At 40.8% G+C, this 18,468-nt stretch overlaps 3 protein-coding genes across 3 annotated transcripts; 1 reads left to right on the top strand and 2 right to left on the bottom strand.

Moving 5' to 3' along the window:
- Positions 1 to 604: 604 nt before the first annotated feature.
- LOC140282934 (uncharacterized) lies at positions 605 to 6,145 on the bottom strand. Its single transcript, XM_072377532.1, has 9 exons — positions 6,004 to 6,145; positions 5,259 to 5,461; positions 5,057 to 5,158; positions 4,876 to 4,971; positions 4,691 to 4,801; positions 4,482 to 4,599; positions 3,608 to 4,361; positions 2,416 to 2,474; positions 605 to 2,321 (listed from the first exon to the last, which is right to left on the bottom strand). Exons 1-9 carry the CDS (start codon positions 6,035 to 6,037, stop codon positions 832 to 834), a joined length of 2,967 nt encoding a protein of 988 aa, XP_072233633.1. The 5' UTR covers positions 6,038 to 6,145; the 3' UTR covers positions 605 to 831.
- Positions 6,146 to 6,398: 253 nt separating this feature from the next.
- Positions 6,399 to 11,623, top strand: washc3 (WASH complex subunit 3). Its single transcript, XM_072377296.1, has 7 exons — positions 6,399 to 6,597; positions 7,651 to 7,749; positions 7,858 to 7,923; positions 8,015 to 8,152; positions 9,624 to 9,740; positions 9,823 to 9,887; positions 9,986 to 11,623. Exons 1-7 carry the CDS (start codon positions 6,547 to 6,549, stop codon positions 10,083 to 10,085), a joined length of 636 nt encoding a protein of 211 aa, XP_072233397.1. The 5' UTR covers positions 6,399 to 6,546; the 3' UTR covers positions 10,086 to 11,623.
- A 258-nt stretch (positions 11,624 to 11,881) lies between these two features.
- dram1 (DNA-damage regulated autophagy modulator 1) lies at positions 11,882 to 16,165 on the bottom strand. Its single transcript, XM_072377295.1, has 7 exons — positions 15,883 to 16,165; positions 15,547 to 15,614; positions 15,168 to 15,310; positions 13,978 to 14,155; positions 13,806 to 13,864; positions 13,485 to 13,577; positions 11,882 to 13,401 (listed from the first exon to the last, which is right to left on the bottom strand). The coding sequence occupies exons 1-7, from the start codon at positions 16,011 to 16,013 to the stop codon at positions 13,363 to 13,365; spliced, it is 711 nt and encodes a 236-aa protein (XP_072233396.1). The 5' UTR covers positions 16,014 to 16,165; the 3' UTR covers positions 11,882 to 13,362.
- Between the last annotated feature and the right edge of the window lie 2,303 nt (positions 16,166 to 18,468).

Genomic DNA, 18,468 nt, shown 5'->3' with positions numbered 1-18,468 from the left:
CGAGTTGTTCATGTTCCATCGTATCAGGAAATCTTCTCTGTGGGGGTTTGTGTACTTTGTAGCAACTTATAGAATTTCCTGTTGTTCATTTTTCACATATATCAGCCGTACTGTGGCTTTGCATGAAGTCAGTCACATTTTGTCCCTTTGTGAATAATCAATCTTTGCCTCGAGGTTGCCCGATTACTGCTCATCGGTATAACACAGTCCAACATGACCAAAACCATGATCTCAGCAAAAACTGAGCATCACATGCATCATAAAAGCAGCACTTATGGGCATGACTTCTGTTTTGAACTGGATGATACTTAGCACTTAGTTTTTATGATGTGATTCTCAGTAGTTTCATCCCTAAGTTTCCTGTTAACGATACTGTAGACTTTGACAGTACTGACACTTCCTCAGAGGCTACAGGCATTAGATGAAGAAAGCTGAAGTGCTTACTCATTTGCTGATGGCTGATCTGCTGATAAACAAAGGGAGGTAACTCTTGTTATCATTCAAACCACAAACTGGTGAACACCATTCCATCTATAACACAGAGAAGGAAGCAGATGTATAGAGCAGAAAGTATTTAATGAAGTCTATGATTTTCCATTTAAGACTGTTGTGAACATATCATCACATAATGAAAATAGTTAAGCAGTGGGTAAAACAATCAAACTAAATGTCAAGATGACTTAACCTTAACATCTGTCTCTCAGCATGATATACTCAAAGGCTGAAGGTTGCACGGCTACGTAAACGATTTTCATCTTATCTGTATAAATCTTCATTCTGAAACTAAACACTTTATCCTCTGCAACCACTGAGGCGGTCGCCATCATTCCTTTAACTGCTTGATTCCTTCGAGCCCACAGACCCATGTGTCTCCATGTGTTTCTGCAGTTTGGCCTTGGAAGTGAAGGTTTTCATGCAGTGCTCACAGAGTGGCTTGATCCTCTTCAGCCCAGAATGGCTGCGCTTGTGTCGTGCCAGCTCTGACGAGCTCTTGAACTTCAGATCGCACACGGCGCAGGGATACGGCCTTTCCCCTGTGTGAATCCTCTGGTGCAGCTGAGCCTCGCTGAGCGTGAGGAAGGACTTCTCGCAGTGTCCACAGGGGAATGGCCTCTCTCCTGTGTGGATCAGGTTGTGTCTGGTTAGTGCATATGGTTTGGTGAAGCCCTTCCCGCAGTAGGTGCACGGATACGGGCGGGCGCCGGTGTGAGAGACGATGTGCTCTTGTTGGGTTTTCTTGCTCTTGAAGCGTTTGCTGCACTGAGGGCAGGAGTAGGGCCTGTCATCCACATGTGACCTGTGATGTTTGGACAGCTCTCCCTGTGACAGAAAACCTTTCCCACATTGAGAGCAGAGGAACGGTTTCTCGCCTGTGTGCATCCGCTCATGTCTGGCCAGCACAGACACCAGGGTGAACCTCTTAGGGCAGTGGGAGCACTGGAAAGGGCGCTCGCCTGTGTGAACACGAAGGTGTTTGATGAGCATAAAGTGAAGCGAGAACCTTTTGCTGCACTGGTTGCACTGATATGGCCGCTCCCCGGTGTGAATGGACTGATGCCTCTTTACATCAGACCTGCGGGTGTACGTCTTCTCACAGTGCGGGCATTTAAACTGACGCTTGACTTGATGAACCTGTCTGTGCTGGGAGCGTGCCAGCAAGGTGTCGAAGCCTTCGCCACACTGCTGGCAGATGTGGCGTTTAGTGGTGACGTGCGACTTCCTGTGCTCCAGCAGCTCAGTGGCAGTAGGGAAACTGTGGCTGCAGATGGAGCAGATCTGAGGGAGCTGACTCTCCTGCGAGTGGGACTTCTTATGGTGGACGGTCAGCGCCCGCAGATTAGCAAAGGAGCCGCCGCACAGCTGGCAGGAGAAGGAGATGGCCACGCCGTGATGTTTGCTCTCGTGCTTTGCCAGATCCCAGGAGTGCTGGAAGGTTCGCTCGCACTTTGAGCAGTGAAACGGCCTTTCTCCGGTGTGGATGAGCTGGTGTCTCCTGACGTCCGATGTCCGGGTGAACGTCTTTCCACACGTTTCACAAGCGAGAGATTTCTGTCTGCTGAGACACTGAGAGACAAGAACTTTGCTCCAATCTGATTCTCCTGCTTCACACTCCTCCGCGTTTCCTTTGGGGAAAAGCTTGATGGATGTAAATATTTCATCGGCGCTGGAGGGAGACGGCGTATATTTGGTTCCTGAGAGGCTCCTGTACAGTTCTGTGCGAACGCTCTGCATGTGGAAGTGAGGGGGGCTGTGAACATCCGACTCATGGAAAGGACACCGTGAGCAGGTGAAGATGATGGATGTCATCTCATCTGAATTACCTGAAAATAAAGAGAAAAAAACCCCAGATCAGAGAAAAACGTGTGCATTTCTGTTGAAGAATTCAACATAATTCTATTCCTAATGCCACATTACCTTTATCTGTCCCTTTGATGGCGATCACCGATGGGGCAACTGAAACCTCCGCTGTGTTCCTGATGAAATAAAAACCCCAAGTAAAATCTTTAAAGGTCCTTCATATCACTGTGTCTACTATTTGCACCCTCAAGCTGTATAGAAAAGCCCTGGAGCCACCAGCTCATTAGTTTAGGTTAACATAAAGGAAAACAGCAGGCCTGGCCATGAGCAAAAATAACTAAATCTGCCCACTAACCCCATTAGAATTTGTTAGCTGATTCTGTTACCACCGCAACCAAACCGGAGTAAGTGTTCCAGCCTGCTGGCCGTAGCCTCATAATTACAGTAAAGACATGAGAACAGGATTCCCAAAATATGAAACCATTATTTAAATAAATCTTGCTTGGAAAAAGGCCACAGACTTAAAAGGTACTTGAAAGTTTGGGAGCCGTATAGCCAACATTTCTGCACAAATACGGACTAAATATCATCCTTTTTTTGTTTTTTTTTACAAAAGTAGATAAGGACAATTAAATTACCCATGTGAGGCAAAGACCTTACACTATGTTGTGTATTTTTCTTTAGAAAAAAACCATCCTATATTACATTTCTGGTCGAACAATACACAGGTATAAATGCTCTGATTTCCTTTTGTTTGTATCTTTTCATACCATTACCGCTGAATGGTGTGGACTGATCTCTTTCCAGAAAAAGAAAAGTTCTCTGTTTCATTGCTCATCAGAGGTATTAGGAAGGAAGCGTGAAAAACTTCCAGAACAAAGCTGAAACTACTGTCAGGATTGCAGTAATATCTGATTGAGCAACACGTTTTCTTCAAATTCAAATATTTGCTTAGAAACACGTGTTTCAACTTAAACTTCCTAAGAATGATGGGATGAAGAGCATTTGGATTATAAAACGCTAAAGAGCCGATGTTGCAACGATCTCCAGCAGTCAAAGAACCAGTAAGGCTTCATGGGTTGAAGGGTGGTGAGTTTGTACTGCGGTCATATTTATGCAGAAATAGAGACAATTTTAATGCTGTCCAACCTATGAGGCACTTCTGTAAAAACCTTTCCTTTACAATAGATGTAATGTTTAGTTTATCTTATCATGTAATGCTGCATTCTTTTGCTAAACAGATTTAAAAACACGACTAAAACTAGTACTATTGGAAGAGTGCAGAATTACAGGTGAAATATTATTGTACGTTTTTGGCTCTTCGCTAGTCTCTCTTGTCGTCCTCCTGACTTTACACATTTCCAGCCAGCTCGGCGAGGTCTTCGTCTGTAGACGTGTGGACCTGCGCACACTTGCTGATGAGTCAGACTGTAGCGTTTCAGACCCCTCCCTGGAGACAGCTGTCATTTCTTGGCGAGGAAATGATTTGTTGTTATCCGTATGAGAGTCTGTATTAATCTCTGACACTTCAGCTTTGAAGCCATGCAGCTCCGCTGCCATGTTTTCTCTTTTCTCTTCAGTTTGGTCACATGTTTCGTGCCTTTCATGCGTCTGTCCCTCATCTGGCACACTTCCCGACTCAAGCTCCTCACTATGAGATGAGCCACTACTCTTTCCTGTCAGTGCATCTTGACCCAGGCTCCCCTTTCTTAATGCAAAGGTTTTGGTCAATTTCTCCAAAGCTTTAGCAACATCCACAGTTTCACTAGTTTCTTCAGTCCTCAAGCTGGCAGCCTCCTCACCGCCATTGTCACCCATGCTCACAGCAACTATCTCTTCTTCGTAGAAATCTGTCTGAACTTGAACCTCAGCTGACTCCATCTTGTCCTGATCCACCTCAGACGCTCCGACCTCCACTTCAGTGTAAATAGCCACAACGCTGTACTGGTTTGGCCCAGCAAGAGTAACAGGATTCAGTGGTCCAACTGATATATTTGCCTTCTGTGAGGGAGGAACTGATAATGCAGCCATGATGCAGGTACCAACAGTAGAAGGGGGGGCATCTGTTAAAAAAGAAACACTTTTTAATTGTTAACCAACTTTTTAGAAATAGGTTCATAATTGTATGGGTGACTTGAAAAGTCTGATTGATAATGAAAATTGACGAATCATCTCAGCTTTACTTGTTATTTTCAGCAGTCCCGTGCTTTTGTAGTGCTTAAATATTTGGCTCAGCTCCTCCGTCGATGAATGAACACATTCCTCTAAAACAGAAGGAGCAGAGGCGAGCCAGGCAGTAGTCTGTAATCACAGAGTAGCTGTTCAAGTTCTTCTTCTAATGATGCAGCTTGGGTTAAATAGCCCAAAACATCTGGATTGACTGAATAAATACCTGTTTAAGGTCTGGTACTGGGAGCAGCTTTTCCAGCTTTGAGAGCAACTCCCATAATAATACATGTAGCGCTGCATCATATTGTGGACCATAATGAACAGGGAACACCTCCTGTAACAGAGAATCAAATTAAATTTGAGAACACACTTCCAAGCAAAGAAATAAATCATTAAAATGCATCTCACCTGAAAGAAATACGCCCTCTCAACCGGATTTTTCAGTAGGCTCTGAACAAGTGCAATGAAAGTAGACTCGGTTGTTTTTACCTCTGCATCCACAAACTGCAACAGGTTAGATTTATGTCATTAAACATGAAACTGGTTAAATAACCATATGATTTTATCTAAGTTCCTTCACCTTACTTACATCTGTGTTTGTAGATGTTACTGGGAGTCTTGCCAAGTAGCTTTGGATCACTTGAAAATCAACATCTCCTCGAGCGGAGCCTTTGCACAGCTCCAAAATCATCTGAAATATCAACAAGCTAGTCACTGTAAAACTGAGGCAAATAATAAACACAACCAGAATAAACATAATTACAATGTCTGTGACACAAACTGCTGCTCACCCTGGCTCTTAGACCGAGAATGAGATGGGCTCTCTGTTTGTGGTGGATCAGACCAGGAACTGCCTCTGTCACCGTGGACACAAACTCCTGGAGCTTCTCATAATTCAAGACGTCTTTCTGCTTTGCCAGATGCCACATAGCAGCAGACAGAAGCTGCAAAGGGGGCACCAGGAGGCGAAGTGATGATAAAGGCAAGTTTGGGTCTGAAACATAAAGGTGTAATGTAAGAAATGGTCTCTGGAGGGCAGCAATGAGCTTCTAACTCGAGGATTACTTTCAGAGACATAACCGCAGTACATTTGAAACGATTAATAAAAATAAAAAATAAAAATCTGATCCCTGATTTTTTTTAATTTGGCATCATATACAATGTATATTAGTAATCTGTTCGACCAAAACAAGAGCGGAATCACTTATTTGTCTGTATTTCCTGCCCCATAGTTTAAACTCCCAGGTACAGCCTTATGATCCAGAATAATTGCTGGACAGACCAATTAAATTGCAATCACGCAACCTCGTAAAATATCAGAGACAGGCGATTGATCGCTCGTTTAAATTAAGTGCGGTATATGACATTTTAATAATTACTTTCAATCCAATTCTACGACGTTAACTTCCAATGCGCAACATTACCAACCCATAAATGCAGTGATTCCCTTAATTAGACAGGTTCCACTGACTATGTTAATAGCATAAACACAGTCTGCTGTAAATTCTATCGTGAGCACATTATTGACACACATACCGCTTATTTTCTCTGTTGACCTGAGAACCTCCATTAGTGTAGTACGCCTGTTGTAGCGTTGAAAATGAATTTAAATCTTGTTTGATTTGGTGGCTAACATGCGCTGCAGAAACGCAAGCATCGTTTCCTCAACTCTCCTCCAATGTTTCCGCTCGTCAAAACAAAGGTCTCGCCACTGAGTATTGTTTTAGTAGTGTTTTAGTTAACTGAAAAATTACTGAAGCTTTATAAGATATTAATAGTGAGAAATTTCCAATAGCAAACAGAACACCATAGACCACAAGTCCTTAAGACTGAATATTGCATGTTTTTCAAATCAAGACTTCAAAATAAAACTCACAACTTCCGTTGGCTGATTCAAACGGAAGTATCATTATTGCGCTGTTGGTGACGTCACGACGCAGTCACGCAGCCCAAAGTCACATGAAACATTTCACAGCAAATACTTTAATGTGCTGTTTTCTGACTTTTTTTTCGTTGTAATCTTGTCTCGTTTGGCCAGACCCTGCACTAGTATCTGCAGTAAGTCTAAAAAAATCCAACATGGACGAGGACGGGTTGCCAATTGTAGGTTCAGGAGTGGATCTTACCAAGGTTTGTGTTTACCTGGTTAGCTAATATTGATGGTAGCTAACAGAGGAAATGAAAAAAAACCCAACGCAGTGCAGCTAAATGTTGCGATTTTGTAGCTGCTAGAACAAAAACCGCGTTGCATCGGTCTGTCACCTGCCAAAAAAAAATTGGTCACGTTGTCAGTTTTTCTTCCTGTTGAGAAATTAATGAACGACCTTTTCCTTTTCAACTTTTAGCATACGTGTATCGTCTAATTAAGTCGCTCGTTAGATTCTGTGGCCTTATAAGAATTTCCGAATCCTGTTTGGCTTTAATATGAGTTTAACTTCAATTTATTTTAATGATAAAGTCCGATTTGAACTATTGCTTTCACAATCTTGGTCACAAAATCTGATGGGACACAGAATGTGTCTTTACACCTGGTCTGAATCTGTTCATATGTCACTATCAGTGTTAAACTCAAACCAGGCAAAACACTTATTGATATGTAACCATCGTAACAAGAAATTACTCGATTCACATCTAATTTATATACAGAATAACAGTAGTAGTAGTAGTGAAGATACCTTTTATAATGACATTTATGCAGATAAGATGGAACACATCGAATACTATTTAGCCACTGTAAACTAGTGTAAGAGCTATGTCATACAATTATCATACAAATGATTGCGATTTTTGTACTTCTAGTTTTCTACTGGGTGTATTATTGCTGTGGATATTAAGCTCTTAATGCAGATCTTACATCTGTTTCCTTTAAGTTATTTGGCTTTCATTTTTCATTTGGCTTAAAACTGAATTACACCCACTATTTTCAACACTGATGCTGTTGTGTTTGGCTTTGCGCCTTTGACAATAATGTTCGTGAAAACTGATATAAATAGTCAATATATTGTCCTCAAGTTCACTAGTGGGTATGTGTTAGTAATGGAAATGTTAAATACCTGTTGGTTTTATATAAATTGTATGAAGGTGATTGTTGCTAAATGATTATGTAACAGGAAAGGTTACTTTTTTTTTGCTGAATTGCTACGTTACACTTTTTTTTTAAAATGAAATCTCTGCTTCCTTTAGGTTCCTGCTATACAACAGAGAAGAGTTGTTGCTCATCTCAATCAGTTTGTCGTACACACGGTCCGCTTCCTTAACAGATTTTCAACAGTTTGTGAAGAGGTTTGTTCACCTTCTGTTGCTCTTTAAATCTTCACGCCGCTGCTCTCTTAATGTAAACCAACTCTCTCACATTTTGACCATCTTAACCTGTCACACTTTCTCCCACAGAAACTTGCAAACATATCACTTCGCATACAGCAGATTGAAACAACTCTGTGCATTTTGGAGGCCAAGGTGAGTTGTTTAACCTCTCCAGTCATACCATATGCAGGTTTACCTGTGCTCTTTCCTTCATGTTTATGGCATAATATTGTTCTGGGAGCAGTTGTCCTCCATTCCTGGACTGGAGGATGTCACAGTCGAGGGACTCAGCCAGCAGCAAACGGCACAGACAAATGGACCCATTACCACTATCCAGAGTCAAAGTGATGTTCAAGGAACAGAAGTACTTCCTCCCTCTGAGGTAGGTGCACAAACCTAGATTTAGTCAGTCATAAAGAAACGGAACAGATTGCTTGCCCATTTTCATGTATGCAGCAGGCATGAATCCAACTTGTACGCAGATTAAATCTAGAATGAGTCATTCACTCTGGCTGCTCAGGTTGGACGTGGTGTCTTTTCCTCTACTTGCGACGCGACGCTCAACAACAACGACAGATCCAGAGCGTAATCAGAGCTCCCAGTAGCAGAGGACTGTGGTGAACAAAACCGAGAAAGAGCTTCTCTTCTATACGTGCAAAGCTGGAAGGAACATGAAGTTTGATAACAGAGCTGCATAGCTGTAGATGTTTTAGTCAAAGTAATGAATAGAAACCTGCAGGGTAAAAGACAATTTTTATTTATTTTTTCTTGTTCTGGTTTATTTCCCTTTCAGCCCAACACCTGCAGTGTTTTTGATAAATGATAACTGGACTATACTTATTTAGTGCTTTTGTAGTGGTTTTTTTTTCTGTAACTCAAAGCGCTTTTACCCTACAGGCCACACTCAGCCGTTCGTGCACACGCTCATGCAGCAAGTCTTTTTTTTTTTTTTTTTTTTTTTTTTTTTAACACATACTCACACAGAAGTCACCAGAGACTCACCAGAAGTCAGGAAATGAGCCCACCTCCCACGTGGTAGATGACTTCTCTTCCTTTTGAAGAAAGAGTTTTGAAAAACATGTAGACACTTAGAATCGACTCTCTTATCCTCCTGCTCTAAGCCAGGACCTCTCTCAGCATCTATTTTCATATTTGTCAGTTAAGCGATGCTGTCCTGAGACATTTTATCAGTAGTCTTAAGTTTTGCACATATTTTCAGTTCTTCTCTAAAGATAATGCACAGCTGCTGTTTAACATTTTTTCCTGTTTCTTACTTTGTTCGTATTTTGAATAAATTTACTTCGATGAGCCTCGGCGATGTCGGCTTATCTCTCTGTTGGTTTCGAGCTCGAGCTGCTTTGCATATTTGGGCTTTTTCGTATGAAATGACAGGAGCGCCAAAAAAAAGAATATATTTGTAAAAGAATGAGAAAATGATTAAAAAGCTTTCATAGGAATTAATGAATAAATGTTCAAATAAGAAAATCTTAGAAATAGATTTAAAGAATAAATAAATGTGGAAATATTTTAATCATTATTTTATTTATGATGGAATTTATTTGTTCGTAGGTATTTTTTGTACCTTTTTCTCTTCATTGCTTTTCCCTCTTTCTATTTCTTTCTTTTTCTTTTTTCTATTGCTTTAGCTTTTTCTGGAATGATGGCAACGGTCTTGACAGTTTTTCCATTTTTTGTAACTTTGCCAGGCTGATGCACCCCAGTACGAAGGGAACTACTCTTTGTCATTTGTTAAAGCCCAGGGTTAAGAGTGAGGTTAAGCCTCTGTTCCTGCTTTGGAAGGAGGGCCGGAGTCTCTCACCGCACCTTATTATATTTGTTTGTATTTCTCTCAGCCCGCTCAGAGTTCATCAGAAGCTGCACCTGTGCAAAAAGCAGAAGTTGTCGCAGAGAATGTCATGACAGTTGCCAAGGACCCACGTTATGCCAGATACCTGAAAATGGTTCAAGTGGTAAGTCATTATGTCATTTTGAGATTTTTCTGCAAGTGTCCATTTTATTCTACGTCTTGATGTTACGTTTTGCCTCTTTTAGGGGGTTCCAGTGATGGCGATTCGGAATAAAATGATCATGGAGAACTTGGATCCCAACCTGCTTGAGTGAGTGTTTTACCGTTAAATTACAGGTGGTGATCAGATTCCAATGTATCTATATTAATTTAGAGATTTTTAATCGACTGACCATCTTGCTTTGATAGCACCCCCGACGCCCCTGTGCCTGATGGAGCAACAAAGAGCGCAGAGGATGAAGATGTTGCTGTAACCAGCTCTGATAGTGAATCATCTTTCAGTGACTGAAAGGACATCTTTTGTCCTCGCCACGAAAGGTCATTAAACCCTGTTTAAGCACCTCTTAAACCCTGCTTTGGGTGACAGCCTGCGAGCCCTCATCGTGTCTTTGATGGACGCCCAGCGAAAAGGTGCAAATGAAGGCGCTTAAGTGATTGTAATTTCTCTGTAAACGAGCTGGAATGGATCTGCTATTTGTGTGCGACCATGATTCTGATCCATCATCATCATCATCATCGTCGTCTTTGGATTAGTGAGTTTCCTTTTGAAATAAGAGGGAATCATTTGTTTCTGTTATGCAAGGAGTGGTCTTCAGAGGATGGCAGTAGCAAGTAGATTTTCTACAAAAATCTAATCATATCATGTATTAGTTGAAGGTGTTTGCACCAATGACTTTACGATAACAAAATAATGCCTTAAAGAGATGCACCACTGATTCCCAACATTAACCCCACTTGCTTTATATTGTGTTGGTCCCACTAATTTTGCCGAAGTAATCTTGAGCTGTTGAGGCAGGAGCAGTACCTGAGACACATTCAAGTCTTACCCGGCAGAACTTTGCTGTGTTAATGAGATGAAAAGTGGTTTTAATGTTGTAGCTGATCAGAGGACACCCATCTCTTTTATATATTATATAGTTTTGTCTGTTTTTGTGGCGGAGTACAAATGAAAAATGTAAAATATTACGAATGTTGAATATGTAATGTTTTTTTTTTTCAAGCCAATTCATCATTTGCAGCTGAAATTCTTGAGTAATTGGACAGAAAAATTTAAAAATGTCATTTCATCATGGTTGAAAATGGTAGCAGTGGTGCCATCGAGCTCATAAATTAAATCTGAGCATTTTCTGAAGCTGCTGCATGCATTTTGATGTAGAAAAGTCCTTATTGACTCTAACTGAGTGGCACAATGTGCTCCCTCGGTGTATTTCAGGTACTACTTTGGATAACATTTTTCCTTTAACATTTCTGGATGTTTTGCCTGAAAATAACAGTTTTTCCACACTAAACCTGCTGTTTTGTAGAGTATCCAAACTTGCACTCAAAGGTAAACGGTCCCAAATGTAGCTCTGATCAGAAAAATGTAAACTGAGGTTCACCCTGTCGACTGTGTTGCTCAGACCAAGGACTCTTTGTCGTAAAATTGAACAGAACTTGTGAGCAGATGCCTGAAAATGTAAAAGACTGTTGTAAAGACAGCCTGTGCCATGAATGCTTTAGTGTGAAAATCTAAAAGTTGAAATGAAGGAGTCTCAGAAGCACTTTGTTTACAAGAACAAGAACTGTTAGATTTGTGATTTTTGTCTCTAAATAAAGACGCAAAAAAAAAACATACACGTTTTAAGAAAAAGTGCAATTTATTTTTCAAATCAGATGTGTAATATAATGAGTACAGTACATCATGTCACAAGCAAAAGTACGAAATCGTGAAAAAAACTTTTCCCTTGTAAATACAGCGTTTGTAGTGAAAAAGTTGGCATTTATTAATCTATCCACGTCCACATTTGGAATACAGTACATGTCTCCCATTTACGTAGAGGATGTCAGCAGAGACCATCAAAATTTGGCCAATAGCAACACTCAGAACACCATAGCTGGACGGCTTTCTACATGCATCTTTCATCCTTTATCTCTCAGCGACAGAGGACAGCATGTTTATCTTTGTCTTTATCTCTTCAGAAACCATTTCAGACACTAATTATGTTCCCTTGTATTAAGTGAGTTAAGTTGAATCACAAACTCCTCCCAGAGGGCTTGCTCTTCTACTTGATGGAATGTTTTCAGTACAGTTTGTTTACACGGCTGAAACGCACAAAACCTGGCCTCATCGTGATTAAAGGAAGAACCCAGAAAATTTTGGGACGGATCCGGATCACTTTCTGTAAACATTGGCTTCAACGAAGGCTTCCTGACTGTGCTTTTAGTAGCTCTGGCTTACCCTGGGGTTTTACTATTTCATAGCAATATAACAGCTGTAGCTCTGGCTTAACGCTCTTGCGCAGTAGCTACTGAACTCAGAGTTGATATTCCATAAACATCTTAATACCTTCAGTACTTCTTCTCTCTGCAATAATTAAGACCTTTTTGGGAAGTCACTGGGCATCATCAGTAGTGTGGTGACACATTTCCAACTGCTGGAGGGATGGAAGGGGCATATGACAGATGCAGGAGAACCTATCTGCAGAACACCTTATTATAGTTTAAGGACCTGAGCTACTTGGGCCAGTTTCAGCAACAAAACGACTTGGCTGGAGATGAAGAAGGACACCTTCTGGTCATATCTAGGAAGTGATTAACTCTCTGAAAATCCTCCAAATTTGAAAATCTAAAAAGTTCCCATGGTCAAACCAGAAAGATGTTCCTGATTTCAAGCCATGGGACACTTAGCTGCAAGCTGATGAGTCATCCTGAAGGGTCAAAAGTTTAAATATTTGGAACCCCTGCAGATAGAGGATGCAGAGAGCATCTAAACTTAATTCATTCCAGTTTGCTTCAAACCCTGTTTATTTCATTACTGAAATTAAATTAGGCTGTTGTACAAAGACAGCCTAATATGTCCTAACCTAATGTCCATTACATGAGCTGTCATTATGCTGTAGATACATGAAAATCCCCCTTCTCTAGCTGCACTGTAGAACCATTAATTAGGTCAGCTGATACCTTTTAGGACATGAGCAGCAGACAGTAAGTACCAGGGTCAAAAATCTAAATGGCAGCACTCACGAAATGATTTTTTCTCCCTAATTTGTTGTCACAACACTCATCCAAATAAAACCCATTTGGAAAACGATGAAGAAAACTCTCGTGAAAGAGCTGCCAACACTTAAATAATGAGGCGAGTCTGGTCGTCTGCATAAAACAGACAGCCAGTTTAAAAACCATATGCACTGTCATCATGTGTTCACTGTGGGATGAACTTCTCTTAATAGTAGTCACAGGTCTCACAGGATGTGTCACGCTGGTGTGGCCACAGTCGAGCAAAGTGCAAAGTTATGTTTGAACACAGCAAACAATGATAACACATATAAAACGATTGTATAAAAGTATAAAAAATACATACTGTGGTCAGTTTTTCCCTCCGTAATGCCACATCTGACAGCCAGCCAGCCAAATACATGTATAAATAAGAATGTAAGAAGTATATGCAAGAATCTAACAAAAAAAGTGGCAAAAAATGCAGTTGCACAAAAAGTTTCGAAGCTTGCCGTGTAGTAAAGCTCTGCGAGGGCGAATTTATAGAAAAAAAAAACATGTTTGATCTTAGTTTTGCTGGTGAATTTTCAAGGCTATTCCGCAAACTCCGTTCTCACCCGCAAGTTAAACAGCTGTAGGAGAAAAAAGGGAGAGACAGACTTTAGCACACCGGGAGAAGACAAAAAATCGCTGCGTTACGGGGTCTGACACTCACTTTGAAATCGTCGATGTATGTGAGGAAGAAACAGATGAAGCTGAAGGCAACGACCCACTCACAGACTGCGCTGGTAATGTGGAAGGGATAGTCCTACATGAGGGAAACAGATGTTGCCTTCAGTGCACTGCAGGTGTTACAGATGTCAACATATAGTGTGCGGTTAAAGTGTTCTGAAGGAATAGAAGATCATTCCCTTTTATTTATTGTGGCGGCGATTTACACAATTTCAGCAACAAAATTTTTTTCCGCTTTTTTGATTTTATCATTTCCTTTTTCTTCTATGAAGCGAACGCAACAAACTGAACCTCTGCAGCCTACCTCATCGTCCGTGTTTCTGTGCAGGGTGGTTTGTTTCACAAAAAAGGCACAGATGACAGCTGATGTCTCAGTTAAGGAAAATGTGCACAAACAGATGTGGAAAGAATACAGCATCGACTGTTAATGGCCGTTTAAAATGAACCAAACAAATGCAATAATTATGTAAGGATACTGGGAAAGAATGCAACAGCAGCGATGACTGCGATACCCATACGTGCTCGACACAGGTTCACGGAGGACCCACGTGGATAGGCTTGAAATGACATCACAGACTGGAGGATTATGTAGAGGACACCAGAGACGAAAAACACCAGAGCTCCTAAATCGTGGACTGTCGTCACAGCTGTTTCCTACAGCCAAAGAGAATCAAATGAAGCCATTAAACATCACATTAAAGTATTTTCATGAGATTTACAGGACTGTGCTAAAGTCTTGAGCCTCCCCTTGTTTCTTTATAGATTGTCAAGAAAATTAAATCAGTTGAAAGTCAATATTTTGTATGAGCACCTATATTGTTTTTGCCCTCTTAGACAGGCTTTCTTTTAATTTCTTTAGGTAGTCTTCAAGAATAGTTCTCCGGGCTTCTTGAAGGACATTCCAAAGCTCTTATTAGGATGTTAGCTGCCTTTTGTTCCATTCTCTGTTAATAAAGCTGAGGTCTGGGCTCTTGGGAGGACTCATCCCTCCATGAGACCTGTTGCCACTGATTTTCAGTCAGGTTCTTGTGTCATCTGGCATAACTCGGCCTTTCCTCCCTGTTTCCCTTCCTTAAGAATGGCTCCCTGACAGCCACCCTTCCACTGAGACCATTTCTGATGAGGCTTCAGTAAAAGGCAGGTGGATAAACTGAAACTGCATATTTTAGATCTTTTGTCAGATCTTCAGGATTGATTTTTTTTTTTTTTCTTAGGGGCATCACTTTCAGATACCGTTCATCTGCTGTAGATACATATATATATATATTTAGCACATACTGTCCACCATGATAAGCAATATTTAATCGATGCAACAAAAGAAAAAAGGAACTACTTATGTCTCTGTGACTGGTTCTTTGCTAAGTTGTCTATTATGTGCAGACAAAACACTGGTTCATCCTTTGAGTTATGTGCCTTTTTTATGCTTGAATTCATAGGTCAGTCAAACAAAAATACACTTTCTACTGGAAATGGACTGAAAATAACTAAAAAAGCAGCCAAAGTCCAAAGAAAAACATTGAAAGACATTCAGAAAGCTTGGAGAACCATTTTTCAAAGCCGTTTCATAAGATTAGGAAAAATGTGGCTCCTTCGAAGCAAAATACAAAGCAATAGGGGGGGGTGAAGTGGTTTGGACTAGCACAGTATAGGACATGTGAATACATACCTGGAAAGTAGCAACAATACACATTCCCAGACAGGACATCATCCCGAGACAAAGAGTGGCTTTATTGAGGGATGTTTTTACCATCCTGGGTTCCTCATTCAGCTTCTCCACAAACTTGTATCTGGCATAAATGGTGGCTGTTCCTGTAAGTCACAGTAACACAGTAACAGTCACAATGAGCATTTACCACAAAGTCATATGAACGTATGACCCTTTGTTCTCCTCATCCCAAATAAAAAAACGGTTTCGATTTCTCAACAAGAAAAGGAGAAATGTGAGTAATATCTTTGGAAAGTTTAGTTCCTTCAATGGGACAGTCCAAAGTTGCCCAATAAAGCTTAGTTGACTCTCCAGATGTTCATATTGGAAGTAAAGATACCTGCACATGCTGAAACGAAGGTCATCAGGCCAAAAATGCAGCTCTCTGGGGGGTTTGCACCTGTGTCACTGAGGGGGAGAGGAAGATCAGTGCAGCCATAATCTCTCAGAACTTTCTGTTATTCGTAGGTATGTATTAATTTGGTTGCCTCTTCTTAAAATATTAGTCTAATTTTAGAGAGAGAAGTGAAAAAAAAGGTCCAAAGCTGCACCGGGCTCCACAAATACCAGAGGAGTAAGTGCAGCTGGAGTTTGATCTCCAGCCAACTCACAGCAACTCGAAGGAAAACGAAACTAAAGCAATCACACGCAGAGAATGAGTTTTGTCTGAACCTACCTTATGTACGGGAAGATTACATCGACATCATGCCTGAAAAGCGCAATAATATAGGTGACAACGAAAGTGAAGGATGACCAGATGACCAAAAACACCGGCAAAAAACACAGTCCTTGCTTGAACCAAAGCATCTCCGAGATTTTACGCGGAACTTCAAAAAAAGCCAAAATCTGCGCGGAGTGGAATGAATACCGTACAGATAAGACGTTTAAACGCTGGTCCAGGAACAGTGATGTCTTCTGCTGCTGCTCTGATGTCTGTACAGTCACATGGTGGAGTGTTAACAAGAATGAACTTGGCCCTAGCCAGCAAGCTGTTACAGTATACAGTAACCTCTTCCCCAAAACGCCTTCCTGTGGGCAGGCCTACGCATAAAAAAAAAAACCCAAAGCAAACAAAACAAAAATAATAAAAAAAAAACGTTATGTCTCAGCGCTTTCTTTGTTTCTGAACTTTATGAACAATTTCTATTGAAATCCGTAAGCAGGCGACATCAGTAACAACCCCGGAATATAAAAGTTGCACTGTAGCCCATCCCTCTGTTAGGGGTAAAGATCTTTTGGGTGGCAACTTGTCGAAGTTGTCGAAAAGGTGTAATAACTATAAATAACTATAGCTGATTGTTTCGTCCACTCTTTTCATTGACTGACAGCAATAATAGACATTTGAATGGGGGAACGGTTGCATATTCTTAATGACTTGAATTGTTGATGGATGGATAGATATTAAATTGGAGGTGATTTGGATGCCACTGTCAGTGTACACTGCATCTGTTTTAATTCTCCTTTTAAGTAAATAAATAACTTCAGCACTTGTTTGGAATAGATGATTGAGACAAAGCTGCAGAGTTTGAATCTGGACCATCTGGTGGATTCACATGCAGCGGTCTGCAGCTCTCATCTGTAAAGCTGTCTCACTTAAAGCTGAGCACACCAAGGGCAAGCTGAGTCACTTCTTAGCTTCAGTTGTAGCTAGAGCTTATTGGAACTTGCCAGTGCCAGACTTGGCAGCATTCTTAAGAGATTGCTTGTTGAAAAGGCCTTTTTGTCAGGCTTCTTATCCCAAGGGACTCCTCATTCAGCAGGGCAGAATTTTTCTGGTTGCCAGGAACACTGCAAACTCTCTGGTCTCAAACAGGATACCACAGTGAGAAAGTGTTTCAGTGTTTCTCTGAGATTGTTTCTGATCAACTGTGAGATCATTTATCCCAGATTGAGCAAATGTGATGCCCTGTGATGGACTTCTGACCAGGGTGTACCACGCCTCTCCCCCAGTGGCAGCTGGGATGGTCTCCAGCTCAGTTTCATGACGTGCCAAATGTTCTGAATTAGGTGAAAGGTTTGGAAAGTGCTGGCAGATTCAGTTCAGCACCTGGAGTCTCGTACCGGGAGGCAATGCTGTTGTAATAGATGCAGTATATCATTAATTATTGTCATACTGAAATATGCAAGGCCTTCCCTGAAAAAGATGTCATCTGGATGGGAAAACATGGATTCATAAAATCTGTGTGTATCTTTCAGCACTGATGGTGCAAGTTGCCAGTTCCATTGGAACAAATGCATTAGGTTTTTAGAGTTTTTTGCTGATTATAAACCAGTTGGTCCCTCTTTCAGTCCATGGAACATGACAAATATTTATTTTCCCACTCTGTAAGAGCATCTTTGACCTCACTAATTACTCATGCCCATGCATTATTGAAGCTCTTAATGAGTAAGCTCCTCATATATAGTGTCATGAGGCGATCCTATTGGTGCTGCAGCTTCTTCTGCTGCCCTCATGAGAGCAAAAGAACTACATTTCAGCTGAAAGCAATATACACACAATCTTACTATTATACCTGAAGCAATGTTTGCTCGCTTCTTCATCACTTTCAAGACACACAAGCAATACATTTTTTGCTAAAACAAGGATATTGTTCTTCACAAGAAGTAGTAGTTTCAAAATGCTCACAGTTGATATGGTTTAAGTCTGGCGAGACACTCATGTGAACCCCTGCATATGTAGACATTGGTGGAAATTAGAGCATTGACAGATTAGCTAAAAAAAGCCACCAAGAAAGTCCCAGTAGAAATGAATATGAAGTTGTCAAGCCCATGGGGAAAATGCATTGTTTAAAACAAAATCACTCAGGCGTGCCAATAAGTCTTGCAACCGCAGACAAAAGGCAGGCATCTATTGTCCATTCAAAACAAAATAGATAAAATAAGAAACAGAAAAAAACATTTGGAGGGAGATAGTTATGGTAAGGTATGGTATATTAAATTGTACTCATCACATCGCAGAGAAACAACCCAGATGGGTTGTATAATGTATGCCAGCAAGCAGAAGCAGTTAAGCCAAAAGGGATTCCAAAAGGAATGAAATGGTGACAGAAAAAAAATAAAAATCTAAAAATGATTCTAAGTATTCTACCTTGTATTGAAGAGATCAAGGGGTGAAAGAGGATGTCAATTATTTGGCTTTCAAAACCTGGACTGCTGAGAAGAATACGAGGATATAATGGAATCCAGCAGATAGCAGTAATGCAACTTCACGGTTGCTAGCTGCCTAAAAGCATTGAAGAAGTAGTAATCTTAATTTGAGTGT

This window comes from Leuresthes tenuis, unplaced genomic scaffold (genome assembly GCF_036924035.1).
Source record: "Leuresthes tenuis unplaced genomic scaffold, fLeuTen1.0.hap1 SCAF_23, whole genome shotgun sequence".
Classification (NCBI taxonomy): Eukaryota; Metazoa; Chordata; class Actinopteri; order Atheriniformes; family Atherinopsidae; genus Leuresthes; species Leuresthes tenuis.
This window is presented reverse-complemented; position numbering and strand designations above follow the sequence as displayed.

What these genes read in the sequence shown, in the direction of transcription:
- LOC140282934 (XM_072377532.1), bottom strand. Translation starts at nt 6,037, where the DNA reads ATGGAGGTTCTCAGGTCAACAGAGAAAATAAGCG. An exon ending in TTCTCGGTCTAAGAGCCAGG is followed by an intron (nt 5,159 to 5,258) that starts GTGAGCAGCAGT and finishes TTGATATTTCAG; the next exon opens with ATGATTTTGGAGCTGTGCAA. An exon ending in ACTAGCGAAGAGCCAAAAAC is followed by an intron (nt 2,475 to 3,607) that starts GTACAATAATAT and finishes TTATTTCATCAG; the next exon opens with GAACACAGCGGAGGTTTCAG.
- washc3 (XM_072377296.1), top strand. Translation starts at nt 6,547, where the DNA reads ATGGACGAGGACGGGTTGCCAATTGTAGGTTCAGGAGTGGATCTTACC. An exon ending in CAGGAGTGGATCTTACCAAG is followed by an intron (nt 6,598 to 7,650) that starts GTTTGTGTTTAC and finishes TGCTTCCTTTAG; the next exon opens with GTTCCTGCTATACAACAGAG. An exon ending in TTGGATCCCAACCTGCTTGA is followed by an intron (nt 9,888 to 9,985) that starts GTGAGTGTTTTA and finishes TTGCTTTGATAG; the next exon opens with CACCCCCGACGCCCCTGTGC.
- dram1 (XM_072377295.1), bottom strand. Translation starts at nt 16,013, where the DNA reads ATGCTTTGGTTCAAGCAAGGACTGTGTTTTTTGCCGGTGTTTTTGGTC. An exon ending in GTAATCTTCCCGTACATAAG is followed by an intron (nt 15,615 to 15,882) that starts GTAGGTTCAGAC and finishes TCTCCCCCTCAG; the next exon opens with TGACACAGGTGCAAACCCCC. An exon ending in CATACATCGACGATTTCAAA is followed by an intron (nt 13,402 to 13,484) that starts GTGAGTGTCAGA and finishes TTTCTCCTACAG; the next exon opens with CTGTTTAACTTGCGGGTGAG.